Source organism: Hoplias malabaricus, chromosome 7, assembly GCF_029633855.1.
Source record: "Hoplias malabaricus isolate fHopMal1 chromosome 7, fHopMal1.hap1, whole genome shotgun sequence".
Lineage (NCBI taxonomy): Eukaryota > Metazoa > Chordata > Actinopteri > Characiformes > Erythrinidae > Hoplias > Hoplias malabaricus.
Genome location: NC_089806.1, coordinates 37,911,995 through 37,930,216, shown reverse-complemented (window position 1 = coordinate 37,930,216; position 18,222 = coordinate 37,911,995). Strand labels below are relative to the sequence as shown.

At 43.4% G+C, this 18,222-nt stretch overlaps 1 protein-coding gene across 1 annotated transcript in view; it reads left to right on the top strand.

Annotated features, from left to right (window-relative positions):
• LOC136702738 (uncharacterized) overlaps positions 1 to 18,222 on the top strand; it is a 39,698-nt gene that overhangs the window by 5,171 nt on the left and 16,305 nt on the right. The window contains exon 3 of the mRNA XM_066677881.1: positions 5,125 to 5,262. Coding sequence (XP_066533978.1) covers positions 5,125 to 5,262 — 138 coding nt within the window. The remainder of the gene's footprint in view (positions 1 to 5,124; positions 5,263 to 18,222) is intronic.

Here is an 18,222-nt window from a genome sequence, read left to right as displayed (position 1 = left end):
CTGCTTTCTACTGAACTGCTGTGTGTGTGTTTTACAGGTGTTCATATCCTCATGGTTGTGCTGCTGCTGTTATTCGGGGCAGTGGCGATCACCTGTAGTGGATGGAGAGGTAACAAACACATAAACATTCTCTGGATGAGCCTTAAACCTGGACTGTTCACCGCTTTAGAGCATCAGCATTACTTTTATCACAAGTTGTCTGACGTTAATTGGTACAACAAAGCTATTCCCAGCCTTTCAAAGCAGATCAACAAAGTTCAATAGCACTGTTTACTATCGGCACAAACATACATAGTCCCCTTCAGCTTTTTAAACGTGGTTCTGTGTGTTATTGAGAGTTCAGTGATGGTCTTGTTCCTTTAGGAAGGAGAGGTGGACAGAACTCTGACTGCTGCAGGACATCTGGGTCTTAACAGAAAGCAGGAGAATCAGGTCGATGCCTCAAGATCTCATCTGCTTTTCAATTTAAACTCTCTTAGACTGATCTGATTCTTAGTACAGTGCTATGTACTCTCTCTCTCTCTCTCTCTCTCTCTCTCTCCCTCTCTCTTTCTCTCTGATGTAATGCACTCTACTAAAGGGTAGTTCAGTTCTTACTTTGTACTTTACTTCGTTTTTCATTGATAATAATGACCTACGCCTTAAAACATCATGGCTTTGTTTATTTCACTGTACTCTCTTTCTCTAATAAACAGTAGAGTTTAGTTGTTGTTGAATGTAGTGACTCTGTGTGTGTTGAGGGATGTGAAAGTCTGTTCACTGTTGTGTGTGAAGTCTCAGCTCAGATTAAAATCTGAATAAAGAACATGGTAAACATACATGTGTCGATTGCATGTCATGTGTGTGGCGATGTTATGAGAAACAGGAAGTGGTCAGCTGTGCTAACACACACCGAGTGGTTACTCAGAGACAGTGGACGTCTCACAGTTGTATTTTGGCCAGAGTTATAGAGTATAACATTTATTTAGTTATTCTATAGTCTATAAGTTCATTTCTAGTTATTAAACACATTTATAATCTCAATATAACACACACCTTCCTTCTTTATTTATATACCTTTTAAATTTATGACTCTCAGGTCACCACAGCCATTACACTCTGTCCTTTCAAGTTTAAGTATATGGACACTTTGTGATCATTAAATGATACTCATTTATTTATAGCAACAGTCCTTTGTTGAGGGAAAAGCAGTAATATTCTTCACTGAATATAAATGTATTATTGTGTATTTTTTCTGTGGTAGAAATGACCATAATTACTAATATATGTGGGATATTTTTAACCACGTCTAATTTTATTACAGTTTATTTTATTATGACCAAGGTTTTTTGTAGTTTTTTAGAAAGATCTTGTCTACCATTTTTTAGAGAATCCAGCTTTGAATTCAACCAGCATCCACGAGGGGGCGCCAAAAACTTATAAAAAAATAATACTACCATCACCACAAAAGAAGAGACAACACTCGAAGCAGTAGAGTGAACTATCTTTAGCAGAATTGAGTACCATATTAACATCCACGCTTACTTTATAAATAGTATTTGGCAGATGTTCTTTTCCAGAGCCACTTGAAATATATCAGTTTAAAAATGTAGTCAAGTCAAATTAATTTGTATAACGCTTTTTACAACTGATGTCACAAAGCAGCTTCTCCCCTGACAACAAGGAGACGGTGGACCACTGTTGTCCCACTGAGGGCAAAGTTGGAGGTCCACTAGTGTTTTACACAGCGTTTTCTGGGCGGACCACTGGTGATTAAACAGAATTTTAGACAAAATGCCACATTTTAGCACTTTTACATTCACAGTCTTTTTCTTCGTTCGGTTATTTTCTTATTCTTTACAAATAAGATTAGTAAATAATTTGAATCCAGTACAGTGTCAACATTTTTAGTATAATCATTTTATATCAGGCTTATACTCATTATTATATCTCTCATAGTTGTTGGTCACATTTGTATTAATTTGTTTTCCAGAATAAAAGTCTCTGTGAATGTAAAATCTGCTTGAACAGATTAAAATTTAGTTATATCCTGTACAGGACAGTAATCTGAGTGGTCCGATGGTGGACCAGCAGTGGTCTACAGTCAGTGGTGTGACAGCCTTTTTATGCCAGTGGACCGATATATGCTCACTATCTGGGACAGAATTCCATTAAAGACAGAAGCTTTAACATGAAATGTAAAAACCCCCAGGAGAGCAAGCCAGTGGTGACAGTGGCAAGGAAAATCTCTCTCAGAGTTGAGGAAGGGACCAAGGCTCACAAGGGGGGGACTTATCCTCCTCTGGTCAATCCACCTAGAAATTATTGACAAAAATAAAATGACGCTATACATCACATAGGTCTGTTGTTATGGGTCGCGGTGGGAATGGAGCCTACCCGGAATCACCGGGCACAAGGTGGGAATACACCCTGGAGGGGGCGCCAGTCCTTCACAGGGGGATGATGCAATCATAGTATATGTAATGTAAGCAATGATGATGATATTGTTATTAATATTAATAATTATTATTACAATGTAACTGAAAAAAAAAGTGGCGGCACGGTAGCGCAGCAGGTAGTGTCGCAGTCACACAGCTCCAGGGGCCTGGAAGTTGTGGGTTCGAGTCCCGCTCCGGGTGACTGTCTGTGAGGAGTTAGTGTGCTCCGGTTTCCTCCCACAGTCCAAAAACACACGTTGGCAGGTGGATTGGCGACTCAAAAATTGTCTGTAGGTGTGAGTGTGTCAGTGAATGTGTGTGTGTGTGTCTGTGTTGCCCTGTGAAGGACTGGCGCCCCCTCCAGAGTGTATTCCCGCCTTGTGCCCAATGATTCCAGGTAGGCTCTGGACCCACCGCGACCCTGAACTGATAAGGGTTACAGATAATGAATGAATGAATGAATGAATAAAGAGTGTGAAATCCTGCCCAGTTACTGGTCCAGGCTGGTGCTGCTCAAACTGAAAAATGAACCCCATTCTTCTGTGTGGAAGGGAGTTTTACCCATTACACTATTCCAACACATGAGACACTTGTTCAGATACTGAGACACTGCATGTCTTTTTCTGCACGTCTCAAATGTCTCTCCTGGTGTGTTTTGTCTCGTGATGTAGGATCTCACCCTGAGGGGGGCCCCTGTCAGGCCCTTGCACTTTTATTAATAAACCTATGAGTTACATTTCACACAAAATAGAAACTTATTTCCTGTGAGTTCAGAGCTGTCTCTATAAACGTTTATATCATTTGATCTGTAGTTCCTGATCTCTTCCTCACGATGGTTTGAGTGATGACTGTGTTCTCGCCATTTTAAACGCCTCTCTGGTCGTCAACCACTTCTTCAGTGTCTGAGTGTCCTCTTCAGTCCTTAGTCCAGCTTCTCGCTGAGGGACGTTGGTGTGTGTAGAGGAGTCTGTGATGATGGAGTGCGTGTATCTTCTGTTTGTTCTGTCTCACTTTTCTGCAGGTGAGAGCAGTTATTTAAAATCTTCTTTCAGAGTTACTTTTTTCCCCTTGATTTTTAATAAGATCTGAGCTGTTGTGTTGTGTGTTGTGCAGGCTGCACTCTCTCAAACATCAGTGATGTCTCTGTAAACAAGGGTGGGTCTGTACTGCTGCCCTGCTCCTGCACTGACCCAGAGACCAAACCTCAGACATTCACCTGGATATTTATTAGAACCAGAGGAAACTGGACTGATGTTTTCAGTGGTGGTCAGTTCACAGGCAGATTTCAGAGGTTTAATGAGAATTCTCCTGCTAATCTCTCTCTGCTCATATCTCACCTGAGAGAAGAAGATCAGGGGACCTACAGGTGTCAGACTGAGAAGGAAACTAAAGATGTTAAGCTCTATGTAAAAGGTGAATCATATTTAATGCACAGGATTAGTTACTCTTCATTATTCAAAGTCAGGGCAAACATTTGAAGCTGACTTTTAATAACGTCCATGTTTAGATTCATTTAACATGTATATGTTGTCTTTAAACTTCAGTAACTTTAAAAACATTAATGTATTACAACAGAGTGAATGTGAGCAACCACTGGACACCCTTTAGAAAGTGGCTCTGCAAAGTTTCTTTCATTTGGCAAGTGGTTATTTACAGAACCATGAGAAATCAAAAACACACAGGGTGAACATTCAGAGGAAGTGACAGGTTTCTCAGGAGAGTCTGTCGTCCTGCGCTGCTCCTGCACTGACCCACAGACCAAACCAGACACTGTTAGATGGATGTTTAAATCAAAGACATCTGCAAACAGTAGCTTTGAAGAAATATACCCTGCACAGACTGGACAGCACAGAGACAGAGTGAGACTGACCAATCAGAACTCAGGAGACCTCTCTCTGCTCATATCACACCTGACTGAAGAGGATCAAGGAGACTACAGGTGTGATGTTCAGGGAGATACCAAAGATTTCAAACTTCATATTAAAGGTAATCTTTGTTTGCTGTAATAAATATGAGAAACATTAATAAACACATTTACACACTTAGGCTCTTCTTACACAGAGCAAAGGAGTTTGACCATGAGCTCATCTGGCGTTCAGCAGCAGATTTATGGAATCATCACTGACAACCGAAGAGGCAGTGTTTTCTTATTATGTCCCAAACTCTGGAATAAACTTCCAGAATATCTAGAGCACTAAATGATTAAGGCTTTTTAAAATTAGACAAAAACTCTTCTCTTTAGCTTTAGTGGTGAAACCAACCCGGCGCGTGGAGCTGGTGCTGATCACAGCGCATAAATGAGCCACTGCTTATAGGTATCAGTGTGTAAAGGCCACTTTACTGGAAAATAAGCCCAAACACATTAAACATTACATGGACGACGAACTACACACAATTGGACCAACGGATCATCGCTGGTGACTGTGGCGTGACCCAGTGAAACCACGGCTGAGTGGCTCTTGTGTCGGAACAGTATTGGTATTACCAACAGAGTGGAGACAGACATACCTCATTAGAACGAGATACGTATCTCATAATTACGACATGCTGAGGATTTATTTTTTCGTGTTTGGCAGCAATACGCTTCCATTCTTAAATATGACATTAGCCACTGTTAGAGTTTGTGGTTGTAACATAAATATAACATTAGCACAAAGTGTTGTAAAGTGTTTGTGTTGATGTGTTTGGGTGTTATTTATTTCTGCAGTGAGAGAAATCATCAGACCCAGCACAACTCCAACAGACTCAACAACACATCCACCCCTAGAGTTTACAACTATAACAACCTCCTCTTCACTGGAGCCTCCCACTGGAGAAGATCAATCACCATTCAGCATCCATCAGGGTCTGAGCACTGTCTGTTTAAATCAGCACTGAGTGGAAGAGCAAATATTAATGTTTCTTGACATTTGTATGTGTTTTTATTAACTGAACAGGTGTCTGGATTGTGATACTGGTGTTGGTACTTGGAGCAGTGGTGTTTATCTGGAGATTCAGAGATACCATTCATGTACTTACACACACACACACACACACACACACACACTATGTTGTGGTGTCCACAGAAACCCTCTGTAGCTCTAACATATGAGAAATCTTATTACTTGATTTGTTTGATAAAGTAGCCCCTGATGATAATTCCATGTTAAAATCTTGGAGGTCCTCAGTATGACACTCTACTGCCAGTGTTTGTCTGTGAAGACTGTATAACTTTATGCATCCGTTAGCAGTGTGTGTGCCCTAAAAAAGTCCTCTCTAGTCATAATTCATCTAGTGTAGTGAACTGGTGATTTTTCTCATTTGATTGTGAAACCAACATCAAAATTACTTCATTAATTAATAATGTAACAACATTCATACTTTGAATCACACTGAGAATCCATACTTTTTAAAACTCATTAAGTTATTTTCTAAATATAACGATAAAAACTGACAGAAATTAGGACATTCATGTGTCCACCAAACATCATTCATTCATTATCTGTAACCGCTTATCCAATACAGGGTCACGGTGGGTCCAGAGCCTACCTGGAATCATTGGGCGCAAGGCGGGAATACACCCTGGAGGGGGCGCCAGTCCTTCACAGGGCAGCACAGACACACACACACACACACACATTCGGACACTTTTGAGTCGCCAATCCACCTACCAACGTTTGTTTTTGGACTGTGGGAGGAAACCTGAGCACCTGGAGGAAACCCACGCAGACACAGGGAGAACACACCAAACTCCTCACAGACAGTCACCCAGAGCAGGAATCGAACCCACAACCTCCAGGTCCCTAGAGCTGTGTGACTGCGACACTACCTGCTGAGCCTAAAAATAGTTACTGTTTGACCCAATGTAGCCCAGAAAGATCGATTTTTTCAGACGATTCACCATCTTGTTACAATTTCAGATGTAGAGGGATGTCTTTTTTTAGCCGTCTTTTCACCTTTCAGTTTCAGCGTTGTTTATATTAGTTTTTTCTTCAGCTTTTAAATCTGAGTAATGAATATTGAATAGAGATGTTATGAAAACATATGTTTATCTTTTTGGTGAAAAAATATTGTCTAAGATTTGCTTCGGAATAAACGTTAATCCGTGTACTGTTCAAAATAATAAATAAAGTCACCTGTGATTGGTTCTGTGGCAGACACATAAGACAAATTTAGTCCTGCCCAGCACCAGTCCGACAGAAGAAAAGTCTGATAAATCACTAAAACAATCTCTCAAAAGACAAAAGCATTCATCATTTTCTCTGAACCACTTCAGAGCACATTCATCATAATTGAAATAAATAAAGGATAGAAAAAAAGTGTGAAAATTGGGTGTGGGCAGTTGCTTTAAAAATGAAATGGCCACTAATTTTCTCCTTAGGAAGAAGTGGACAGAATGTGGCCACTGCTGGACACTCAGTTCCTAACACACAGCAGGAAAATCCAGTGAGAAACACATACAGAAATGTACTCAAATGTCTGGGAGGTATTTTTAAAAAGTTTTATCACAGTCCAACTGAAATGTAGATTTTCTGAAATCTTCTGAAACTAATGAAATTCAACACGGGCATACTCACTTATTCTCTCTCTCTCTCTCTCTCTCTCTCTCTCTCGGCGGCTGTTTGTGATGATGTGATGTACTCTACCATAGCCCACAGTGACAAAGCAGCACAGGTCCAGATCAACACTGCAGAGCAAACTGTATACGCCCGTATCAAAACTAAATAGACCAAGGTCAATCAACAAAGACCTACACTCAGATATAGAGTAGTGCAGTGTCCTTATCTTGTACTTTCTTGCTTTGTTGCTCTTAATATGAGCTTCCTCTTACCGTTTAATTTAGACTTAGATATTTACAGTTAAGTTGCAGAAATGTCTTACGCCACGGCAGAATGTTTCAAGTCATGCTTTTGTTTATTTCGCTGTATTCTCTTTCGCTAATAAACAGTCGAGTTTGTCTGTTGTTGACTGCAGTGTCTGTGTGTGTGTTGAGGGGTGTGGGACAGTCATGTCACTGCTGTGTGTGAAGTGTCGGCTCGTATGTAATCGTAATTAAACCACGTGTTTGAGAAGTGTAGGTTACACATCATTGGTGCACTGAAGCTTAGGGACACTGGAAGTGGCAGTGCGGTCACTCAGAGACCGTGGACGTCTCACAACACTTTATAATTTCTCCACGAATGTGTGAATTGATCTACAATCATTATAACATTTAAATCATTATTGTAGTGGGTATGCTCTAGGGCTACTATGCACCCACTGTAGAATAAAAATAAGAGCTGTTACCACATACAATATCCACGACTGCCACATCCTGGCCCTATCTTGTTTGTTTTCCCTTGCCATGTGGCTCTGTCTGTCTGTTACTGTCCATGTCTCCGCCTTTGTTCTGCCTCCTTGTCATTTTCCCTCGTTATCTGTGTCAGGTGTGTCTCGTTTGTTGATGTATTTAAGTTCCGTTGTTGTCACTTCCTGTTATCGGTCATTTGTTTGTTTTGTTGGTTTTGTGTCATTTCTCTTGCTCGTTTCATGCCCGTTTCATGCCCCAGTCCTGTAGTGTTGTTCGTGCTCTTTTGCTATGTTCCTAGTCGTGTTATTTCGTGTTTACCCTCAAGTTCGTTTGTGTTTGGTTTGTTATTTTGTTCTATAGTAAATTATCTGTGTTGTAACGAGTGCGTCTGCCTCCATTAGTCCGCCCTTCACGTCCCCGTGACATAATGACCGATCAACAAATGGACGCAGCTAACACAGTTACAGACAGTCCGTTTGCGAGGTGTGCAATTCGCTGGACTCCATTTCGCACAGGCCCTAAAGATCCTGTGGAGGAAGCTTTATGAGCGGCCTCGGAATGGAATCATCGGCTCCAGCACGTACACGCCAGAGCGGCTCAGCGGCGATTCAGGAATCGTGTGATTGCTCCAGCGGGAATTGTAGGAGCCGCCGAAAGAAGCGGGCTGGAGTCTCCCCCTCACTGGTGGATTACCCCCTCAGGTCCGGGGTTTTTTTTTTTTGGGGGGGGGGGGTTAAGGGTAGGGGCTGTTAGCCTCCAACCTCAGGACAACAGAGGTGAGGCTAACAGGGGCGCACCTCTGGGGGATCCAGGGTTGAAGAAATCCCCCAAGAGTGCGCCCATCAGACCCCCTAAACCCTTAACAGCTCCAGTCCATGACATCGTCGCAGGGCTCCCTGCCTCCGTGGACGTCGCTGCTTGTCCTTGTGAAAGCGGCGCCTCCAGCCGCTCCTGTCCTTGTGAAAGCGGTGCCTCCAGCCGCTCCTGTCCTTGTGAAAGCGGCGCCTCCAGCCGCTCCTGTCCTTGTGAAAGCGGCGCCTCCAGCCGCTTCTGTTCTCGTGAAAGCGGCGCCTCCAGCCGCTCCTGTCCTTGTGAAAGCGGCGCCTCCAGCCGCTTCTGTTCTCCTGAAAGCGGCGCCTCCAGCCGCTTCTGTTCTCCTGAAAGCGGCGCCTCCGGCCGCACCGGCTCCATCGGAGGCAGCTTCCTCAGCTGCTTCTGTCCCAGCGAAGGAGGCTTCCTCAGCCGCTTCTGAGTCCGTGACTGTGGCTCCGGCCGCTTCTGAATCCGTGACTGTGGCTCTGGCCGCTTCTGAACCCGTGACTGTGGCCCCGGCCACTCCAGGTTGTGTCCATAGGTCGGCCCCAAGGACTTCGGGGCCGATCCCCAGAACTGTGCCCAGGCTGGTACCTCAGGTTTCCCAACAGACTTTACCAGTCCTGGGTACCCTCATATTGTGTTAATTCCCATGTCTGTCCCTGTCATAGTTCCTGTTTCTGTTATCGTCCATGTACCTGTGTCTGCTTTTGTTTCAGTTCCTGTCCCTGTCACGGTGTTCGTGTCTGTCCCGGTAAACGTCATGGTCCCTGTTCCCCTGCCTAGTCCAGTACAGTCCCCTGTTAGTCCTGTCCAGTCACCATTTAAACCCTCTGTCCGGTTTCATTTTCAGTCTCCTGTTCACTCCCAGTATCGAACCTCAGTCTCAGCACCTGTCCAGTCTATGTTTCAGTCCCCTGTCTCTGCTCCTGTCTTGTCCCAAGTCCAGTCTCATGTCTCTGCTCCTGTTCTGTCTCAGTCCCCGTTCAGTGTCCAGTCTAAGTTCCAGCACCCTGTCTTGTCATGAGTCCCATCTCCTGTTTCTAATTTTGTCCTGTATCCATTACGGTCTAGTCCCTTGTTCCCAGCTCCATTTCCTGTCTTTGCCTGAGTATTGTGGTTTCATTTTTGTTTTGTTTCTCCTGACCCCTCCTGCGCCAGCTCCTGGGGAGTCTAGTTTTTCATCTGCAAACAGTAACTTTGAAGAAATATACCCTGCACAGACTGGACAGCACAGAGACAGAGTGAGACTGACCAATCAGAACTCAGGAGACCTCTCTCTGCTCATATCACACCTGACTGGAGAGGATCAAGGATGGTACAGGTGTGAGGTTCACGGAGATACCAAAGGTTTCAGTCTTCATATTAATTAATTAATTATTTTTTTTATTTATTTACAATTAATTTTATTATTATTTATTAAGGTAATGTTTGTTTGCTGTAATGACTCAGAGGAACATGAATAAACACATTTACTCCACTGTTAGAGTTTGTGGTTGTAACATAAATATAACATTAGCACAAAGTGTTGTAAAGTGTTTGTGTTGATGTGTTTGGGTGTTATTTATTTCTGCAGTGAGAGAAATCATCAGACCCAGAACAACTCCAACAGACTCAACAACACATCCACCCCTAGAGTTTACAACTATAACAACCTCCTCTTCACCAGAGCCTCCCACTGGAGAAGATCAAACAATATTCAGCATCCATCAGGGTCTGAGCACTGTCCATTTTACTCAGCACTAAGAGAAATGACTCTCCTTCTGCTTTCTACTGAACTGCTGTGTGTGTGTTTTACAGGTGTTCATATCCTCATGGTTGTGCTGCAGGGCAATCACCTGTAGTGGATGGAGAGGTAACAAACACGTACACATTCTCTGGATAAGCCTTAAACCTGGACTTTACACCACCTTAGAGCATTGTCTGACTCTATTTACAAAGACTATACAAAAAAGCTATTCCCAGCCTTTCAAAGCAGATAAACATGAAGTTTAATAGCACTGTTTACTGTCAGCACAAACATACATAGTCCCCTTCAGGTTCTGTGTGTTATTGAGAGTTCAGTGATGGTCTTGTTCCTTTAGGAAGGAGAGGTGTACAGAACTCTGACTGCTGCAGGACATCTGGGTCTTAACAGAAAGCAGGAGAATCAGGTCGATGCCTCAAGATCTCATCTGCTTTTCCATTTAAACTCTCTTAGACCGAACTGATTCTTAGTACAGTGCTATGTACACTCTCTCCCTCTTTCTCTCTCTCTCTCTCTGATGTAATGCACTCTACTAAAGAATAGGTCAGTTCTTATTTGTGTAGTATGATATGATGAATGTGTATTAATTCCTAATATGAAATTTGACTTTCTGAGGGTTTTATTTTAAATACCCAAACTTCAGCAGAACTTGCTGCAGTCAAAGATGAACTCCAATTGTCTCAGCACCTGCGGTATCCTGAGGTATCCCAAACACAGCTGAACATAGGTTCTCTCAGTTTAGCTATGTGCCCCCAGCACATTACCAGACTCCCTCCTACAGGGACCTGGACAGAATTGTGCACTACATAACGCGCTTCGAGCCAAAGCCGGATGGCTCAAATGAAATCTATTCATACCTAAGGGATATAGATTTCTTTTTGCAAAGGTTCTCCGGAGCCACGGTAGATGACAGAATCTACCTGATCAGAATGACATCCAGCAGGGAAGTCAGCAGTTTCATTGAACGGCAACCTAACTATATCAGGAGACAATATGATGTGTTCTGTGATGCTTTGTAGAAGGAGTTCTCCAATCAGCTGTCACTGGCAGGACTGATGACAGCACTGCAAGTTAAACAACAAAGGCAGGAGTCACCCCATCAGTACTATCACCGCCTTAGATGAGCTTATTTTGGGCCCCGAAATGAACCAGGAGTGGAAGAAGAGTTGAATTTCAAAACACTGTTTGTCTTAAATCTCCCAACACTAGTTATTGGCTAGGGGTTGTAGCATGTCCACGCACTCTGTCTCAACTCAACTTTATTTATAGAGCACTTTAAAAAACACCAACAGTTAAAACAAAGTGCTGTACAAAAGATGTTTATAAAACAAACTAAAACAAAATAAAATAACCAATAATGAAAAATAAATAACTTAAATAAAAACAACACTAATAAAATTAATAAAAGAAAACAAACGTCTCATGCTGAGTTGAAAGCCAAGGAATAAAAATGGGTTTTAAGATAAGTTTTAAAAACCGAAAGTGAAGAAGCCTGCCTAATCTGTAATGGTAGGCTATTCCACAGTTTCGGCGCAGCAATTGAAAAAGCTCTATCTCCTCTGAGCTTACGTTTTGACCTCGGCACCTCCAGGAGCAGCTGATCAGCTGACCTGAGGCACCGAGCAGAGACGTGGGGGTGTAGCAGCTCAGTGAGGTAAGGTGGGGCGAGTCCATTTAAAGATTTGAAAACAAATAAAAGAATCTTAAAATGTACTCTAAAATGCACAGGCAACCAGTGGAGAGAGGCCAGAATGGGAGTGATATGTTCCCTCTTACGTGATCCCGTTAAGAGTCGGGCAGCAGCATTTTGCACCAATTGGAGATGTCTGAGGGAGGACTGGCTGACTCCAAAATACAGTGCATTGCAGTAATCCAATCGGGATGTGATGAAGGCATGGATTACTGTTTGAAAGTGCTCGTAAGAGAGAATTGGCTTCACCTTTGCCAGCTGCCTCAGGTGGAAAAAGCTGGACCTAACTACTGTGCCTATTTGGCGGTCCAATTTAAAATCACTGTCCATCTTAAAACCCAAATTTAAGATAGTTGGCTTCACATACAAAGTCAAGGGGCCCAAATCAACTGGAGGGGCTTCACAGGGACCACTGGGACCAAACACCATCACTTCTGTTTTGTTTTCGTTAAAATGTAAAAAATTTAAAGCCATCCAGTCTTTAATGTCATTGAGACATAACAACAGTGGTTTAATTGAGAAAGCATCTTTCTTCTTTAAAGGGACATATATCTGGCTGTCGTCAGCGTAACAGTGAAATGCAATGCCATGTTTTCTCAAGATAGAGCCCAATGGGAGCAGATAAAGTGAGAAAAGGAGGGGTCCTAAGATTGAGCCCTGTGGAACTCCATATGATAGGGGAGCTGAGGAGGATTCTGAGCCAGCAAAACTCACACACAAAGTTCTGTCCGTCAGATAGGACCTAAACCAGTCCAAAGCACTACCACAAATGCCGACTAGATGCTGCAAGCGGGAAACTAAAATGTTGTGATCCACTGTGTCAAAAGCAGCAGTTAGATCCAGCAGGACAAGAATTGCATGGTCCCCAGAATCATTGGCCAGGAGAATGTCATTAAAAACCCTGAGCAACGCTGACTCTGTACTATGCAAGGTTTTAAAACCAGACTGAAAAACCTCCAGAATATTATGCTCATCCAAAAATAATTTCAGTTGAGCATAAACAACTTTCTCCAAGATCTTTGAAATAAAAGGCAGCTTGGAAATAGGCCTATAATTAGCCAATACTGTATGGTCGAGGCTAGGTTTCTTGAGCAGGGGTTGTACTACAGCATGTTTAAAACTCACAGGAACAACACCAGAAGACAGGCTGCTGTTAATAATGGCCAGAACCTGCTGCCCTAGAGTATGAAAAATCTCTTTAAGAAAGTGAGGAGGCAAAACATCACAAGGAGAACCTGAGGGCTTTAAATGGCCCACCACATCCTCCAAGTGCGACAGAGTCACCGGCTCAAACCTATCAAACACAGCCAAGCAAGGGGCAGAGTCAGAGGGGTCAACAGCAGGAGCTGTGATAAGAGCTCTTGCAGTAACAATCTTATCAATAAAAAAGTGCAGAAAGTCATTACACATGTCAGGAGATGCTTCCAAACAGACAGGCTGAGGGGCCTTAAGAACAGAGTCAATGGTTTTAAATAACACACGTGGCTTATGACAATTTGCCATAATAATATTTGACAAGTGTTCTCTCTTAGCCTCTTTGATGGTGCTCTGGTAAGAACGCCAGCAGTCTTTTAACATTTGAAATGAAACCTGCAGCTTATCCTTTTTCCATCGGCGTTCAGCTCTGCGACACTTCTGCTTTGCTGCACGCGCTTGGTCATTGAACCAGGGCTCAGGTTTAACTTTGGGCTGTTTAGTTCTTAATGGAGCCACTGAGTCCAGTATGGTTCGGCAGGAGGAGTGAAACCAGGAGCTGAGCTCCTCCGTATTAACAGAGGCTGAGTCAGGAGGAGGACAAAGCTGGTCGAAAGCGCAGGTGAACTGTCCGGCAGTGAAAGAGTTAAAACTCCGACCAAGCCGAGCAGGAGCGCAAGGTTTAAAAGCAGCACAGGAGAAAACAACATCAAATAAAACAGGCATGTGATCAGAAAACCCACCATCATGGATCTCTAAATTTAACACAGACAACCCATAAGACAGAACAAGGTCTAAGGTATGTCCATGTTCATGTGTGGGCCCGGACACATACTGCACTAAATTAAAAGAGTCAATGATGTTAACAAAGTCCTTCACCAGCGGTTTATCTGGACAGCACACGTGAATGTTAAAGTCCCCGACGATAAGGATGCGATCATATTTCGGCATATGTCCCGCCAAAAAATCAGAAAAATCATTTATGAAATCCTTATTGTATTTAGGGGGTCGATAGATGACAGCACACAGCACTGGGTCAGAGCGGCCCACCTCAAATAAAGTGACTTCAAAACTGGAAAATGAGGGTGATACAGTGCGCTGTTTACATTTAAAATTATTTTTAAAAACAGTCGCCGTTCCTCCTCCCCGGCCTGACGTCCGCGGGGTATTGAAATAACCACAGCCAGCCGGCAGAAGTTCAACGAGAGCACTGTACTCACCAGCACCAATCCAAGTCTCTGTCACAAAAAGAAAATCCAGGCTTTGAGAAGAGAAGAAGTCCCTCAGGATAAAAGTTTTATTTGCCAGTGATCTGGCGTTCACAAGGCCGATCCTGGCAGGAGCTGAGGCCTGTGCTTTAGACAGATTAGGAGCACGAAGCGGCGTCCTCAGGTTGCGGGGATTCACCCCACGCTCGCGGAGCCGGGAAAAGCAGGGGCGGCGGGGACAGGATCCCTCATCCAGGCCGATGACAGGTACCAGGGAGATGCTGATGGGCTCCAGAAAACGCCAGGACACCACGAATTGGGGGGATAATCCACGTCGTGGCCGGGAACTGGATGACGATTGTGAGAGGTAGACCTTTAGTTTCACTAGCCGACCGCCACGTTTACCGCGGCGGCGGCGACGCTTTCGCTGAATTGTTTGGGCCGAGGCCCGGCGCAGGTGATTCGGAATACCCGATAGGTGCGGGGGCAGAGGATTCTGTCCACTATGATTAAAAACACCTACATCACAGGTATTATATCTAAGATCCAGGAGAAACTGGCGATCATACACCAGTAGAGACTTCACATGTGAAGTGCCAAAGCTTAGCAACACTAACAACACAAGGCAAAGTGAGAGCAGCAGACGGCCAGCCACACACACCGGCGCCATCTTGATCCAAGATCTTGAAGCTCAAATCCACGGAGCTGTGTGACACGGTCTAGCAAACAGCTGCGTGGCTTAGCACTCAAAGGCTTTGTAAAAGACCAGCAAACTTTAAATCAACAGCCAGAAATGCCACACAATTTTAGCTATTACACTCAGCCTTCCCCTATGGAGCTAGAGGAAGCCTCTAGGGCTGAATCATGGTATCCAAAAACCGCTCCATCTCACAGGCTTACAGAAAATCAGAACAATAATAAAACTTTACACTCCAACAGGAGTTCTCCTGACTCCAGTCCTCACTGGTCAGGTGAAACCCAACATCACTCAAACCCCTGTGTTAATCAGTTAATGTCAGGGCACCCTCAGAATAAATTCCCAGCCAGTAGGCATGAGAGTCCAGCACCCAAGGGAAATGTGTTGGACCACAGATGGCCCCAAAACTCTCACACACATGACGAAACCCTAGACAAAAGCCCCTGTCCTAACTCGACTAACGAGAACAGGGATGAGAACTGGCACCAGTGAGAAAGCTCAGATGATGCGAATGAGTCTAAAGTATCTGGAATTAGCACAGAAATTTCAGTAACCGCTGAACAGGTGTTTTCGCACCTGTGTAAAGAGGAGCATCAGACAGCTGACCTCTTCTCAGACATCTCAGATGAAACTGAGCATGTCCCAAGGACCCCTGCAATTCAGACTTGCACGTCTGACCAATATAATAAGGGGGGTGAAAATCAGACTCCTCTTAAAGTCACGGTTGTTCAAGGTGATCCACCTGCACCACAGTTCCTGGACCATTTAACAGAAAAGGGGAGTGCTTGTAGATTAAACTTGACCACAATCCTGGAAAAGAAGCTTGTACAAAAAGTTCTCTTGGACCCTGCATCAGACATCGCTCTGATGTCATCCACACTCTTTGATGAAGTGTGGGCTGCGGCAGACTACGCCCCATGAAGATTACAGTTACAAAACTGTTCCCTCCAAATTGTGCCTTATTCATACACTGGTATCAAAATAAAGTCTGTGGCAAGAGTGCTCATAACAATAGGACCCATAAGTCTGGTTCACCCTGTAAATGTGTCTCCTATTGAAAGCATTCCCTTCCTTATTGGCAAGGACCTGCTCAACAGGCTTGGGCCACTGATTGAAGTGTTTGAAGATCTGGGCCCAGGTTCACAAACCCCTGCCCATCTCACACTCACATCACCTTGAAGCTCAGTCCTGTCACCAAAACCCCAGGTCCGCAGAGACTAGTAACACCTTTCACACTCCAACAATGACAAAGGATGCCATGAGCCAGAGAATCTCAACTCATGGTGAACAAATGATTGTCCACACAATAACAGTCCCTTTTGCTAACACCCATTCGGATCCCAAATGACTTCCAGAAAGAGATAAATTAAAAGACCTGACAAACCAGGGTAACCACAAAAACACCCAATGTGATTTTGATCCCATTCAATTCCCAAGTGCAGGACAAAAAGGGATTAAAGTAAAACATCACATAGTCCAGCAAAACACATACAACTCACAACAGGATAGGGACAGCTTGCAAAACTCCTTAGAGCCGCATTTGCAGTCAACCAGCAGAGACTGGAAAAGAGCAAAATGGGGATGCAAAAATGGTTATGACCAAAATGTGTTCCGTGAAAGGCTGAAAAGGGGGGACATGTTGCAAAACTACAACTCAGTTAAACTGGCCCAAAAGTCCATGAAAAGTGAGAAACAGGCTCATAAGCTCCTGCCACATGGGTCAGACCCACACAAGGTCCTAAATCTTTCCCCCACCATTTATCCTCTGTTCAGGAATGTGAATAAAGATCAGCAAAGCACTGACTTCAAATGGGTTCCTCACAACTAGATGGAACCTCACCAAATCACCATGAGACTTGTATGGAACAATAAAAGGGCAGCAGACACCCAGAATGCCTTTAATGGTATTAATCATCAGCTTGCACAACCAAATATAAAAAAAAAACAAACAAACAAACTTTCATCTGTACTTACGTTGCGTCCGCCTGATGAATACATTGTATTCCATTCTAACTCCTGTATCGCTGTCTGTCGCTATGCACAGCTAATTCATTAAGCCACGACAAACTATTCAAAAGGGGGGAGACGCAGTCAGCACACAGTACTGTTTTAAATTTTTTCTTCTGGAAAGCTTCTTTTTCTTTGTTTCTTCAGCAATCTAAAGTGGCAACGCTCACATTAAATGCTTAACAGGCTTATGCCCACTGGTCATGATAAATCAGAGTTCTTAGTAGTTAGCTTAACTATAGAGGAACACCCTGCTTATCCAGTAATTATCACTAAAGCAAAGATTTGTTTTTAAGTATTTGTCTGAATAACTACCCTTGAAAATGTCCCTTGATAACAATATTTCCTAGATAACAGACACTTTTAAAGTAAGGTGAACGCTTATACCAGCATATTGGATCAAGTCCAATAAAGGTTTATTCCCATATTAAATGATCCCAGAAAGATATCAATCCTGAGTGTATGAATGAATGATCCAACTGACCTTGCTGTTCACAATTATCTCTGCATTATCAGCTCAATGCTTCTAGAAAGAAAGCATGAAAGGGGGCTCTGTAGTATGATATGAATGTGTATTAATTCCTAATATGAAATTTGACTTTCTGAGAGTTTTATTTTAAATACCCAAACTTCAGCTCGTCTCAGAGACATCTCCTCCACACAAGCCAGATGGAATTTCAGATAACAGAGAGCAGGCTCGTAAACCTCTCAAAGGACCCTTTTTTTATCACCCCAGGACCCCCAAGGTCAAGAAAATAATCTTTGCAAAATGCAGAGACACACAGACCCACCTTTATTCCATGCCCTCTTACACCTTTTTAAAGACTGTTAACCCAAAAAGACTCAAACATCCCAAAGTTCTTATATGGTGTAGTGGAGTATGGACCAGATCAAGAAATGAAAAGTTTAAGACTCTCCACTCTGATAAGGATTTTTGGAACAGAACCCCACAATCCACAGAATGTGTGTGTGCTGAAAGACTGCACCCTCCCACACACGCACAAACTCACGCACACACATATGTCTTCAACCCAAGGACTAAGCAGAACACACTCCAGTGACCCCAGGATGAATGAATCACCACCTTCAACCCAGATGACTATTCCCCTCTTCATAAGGAATGTAAAGAAAAGGAGAACCCAGTTTATGACGCTATTAAGCCGAGGAGATCAAACAAAGT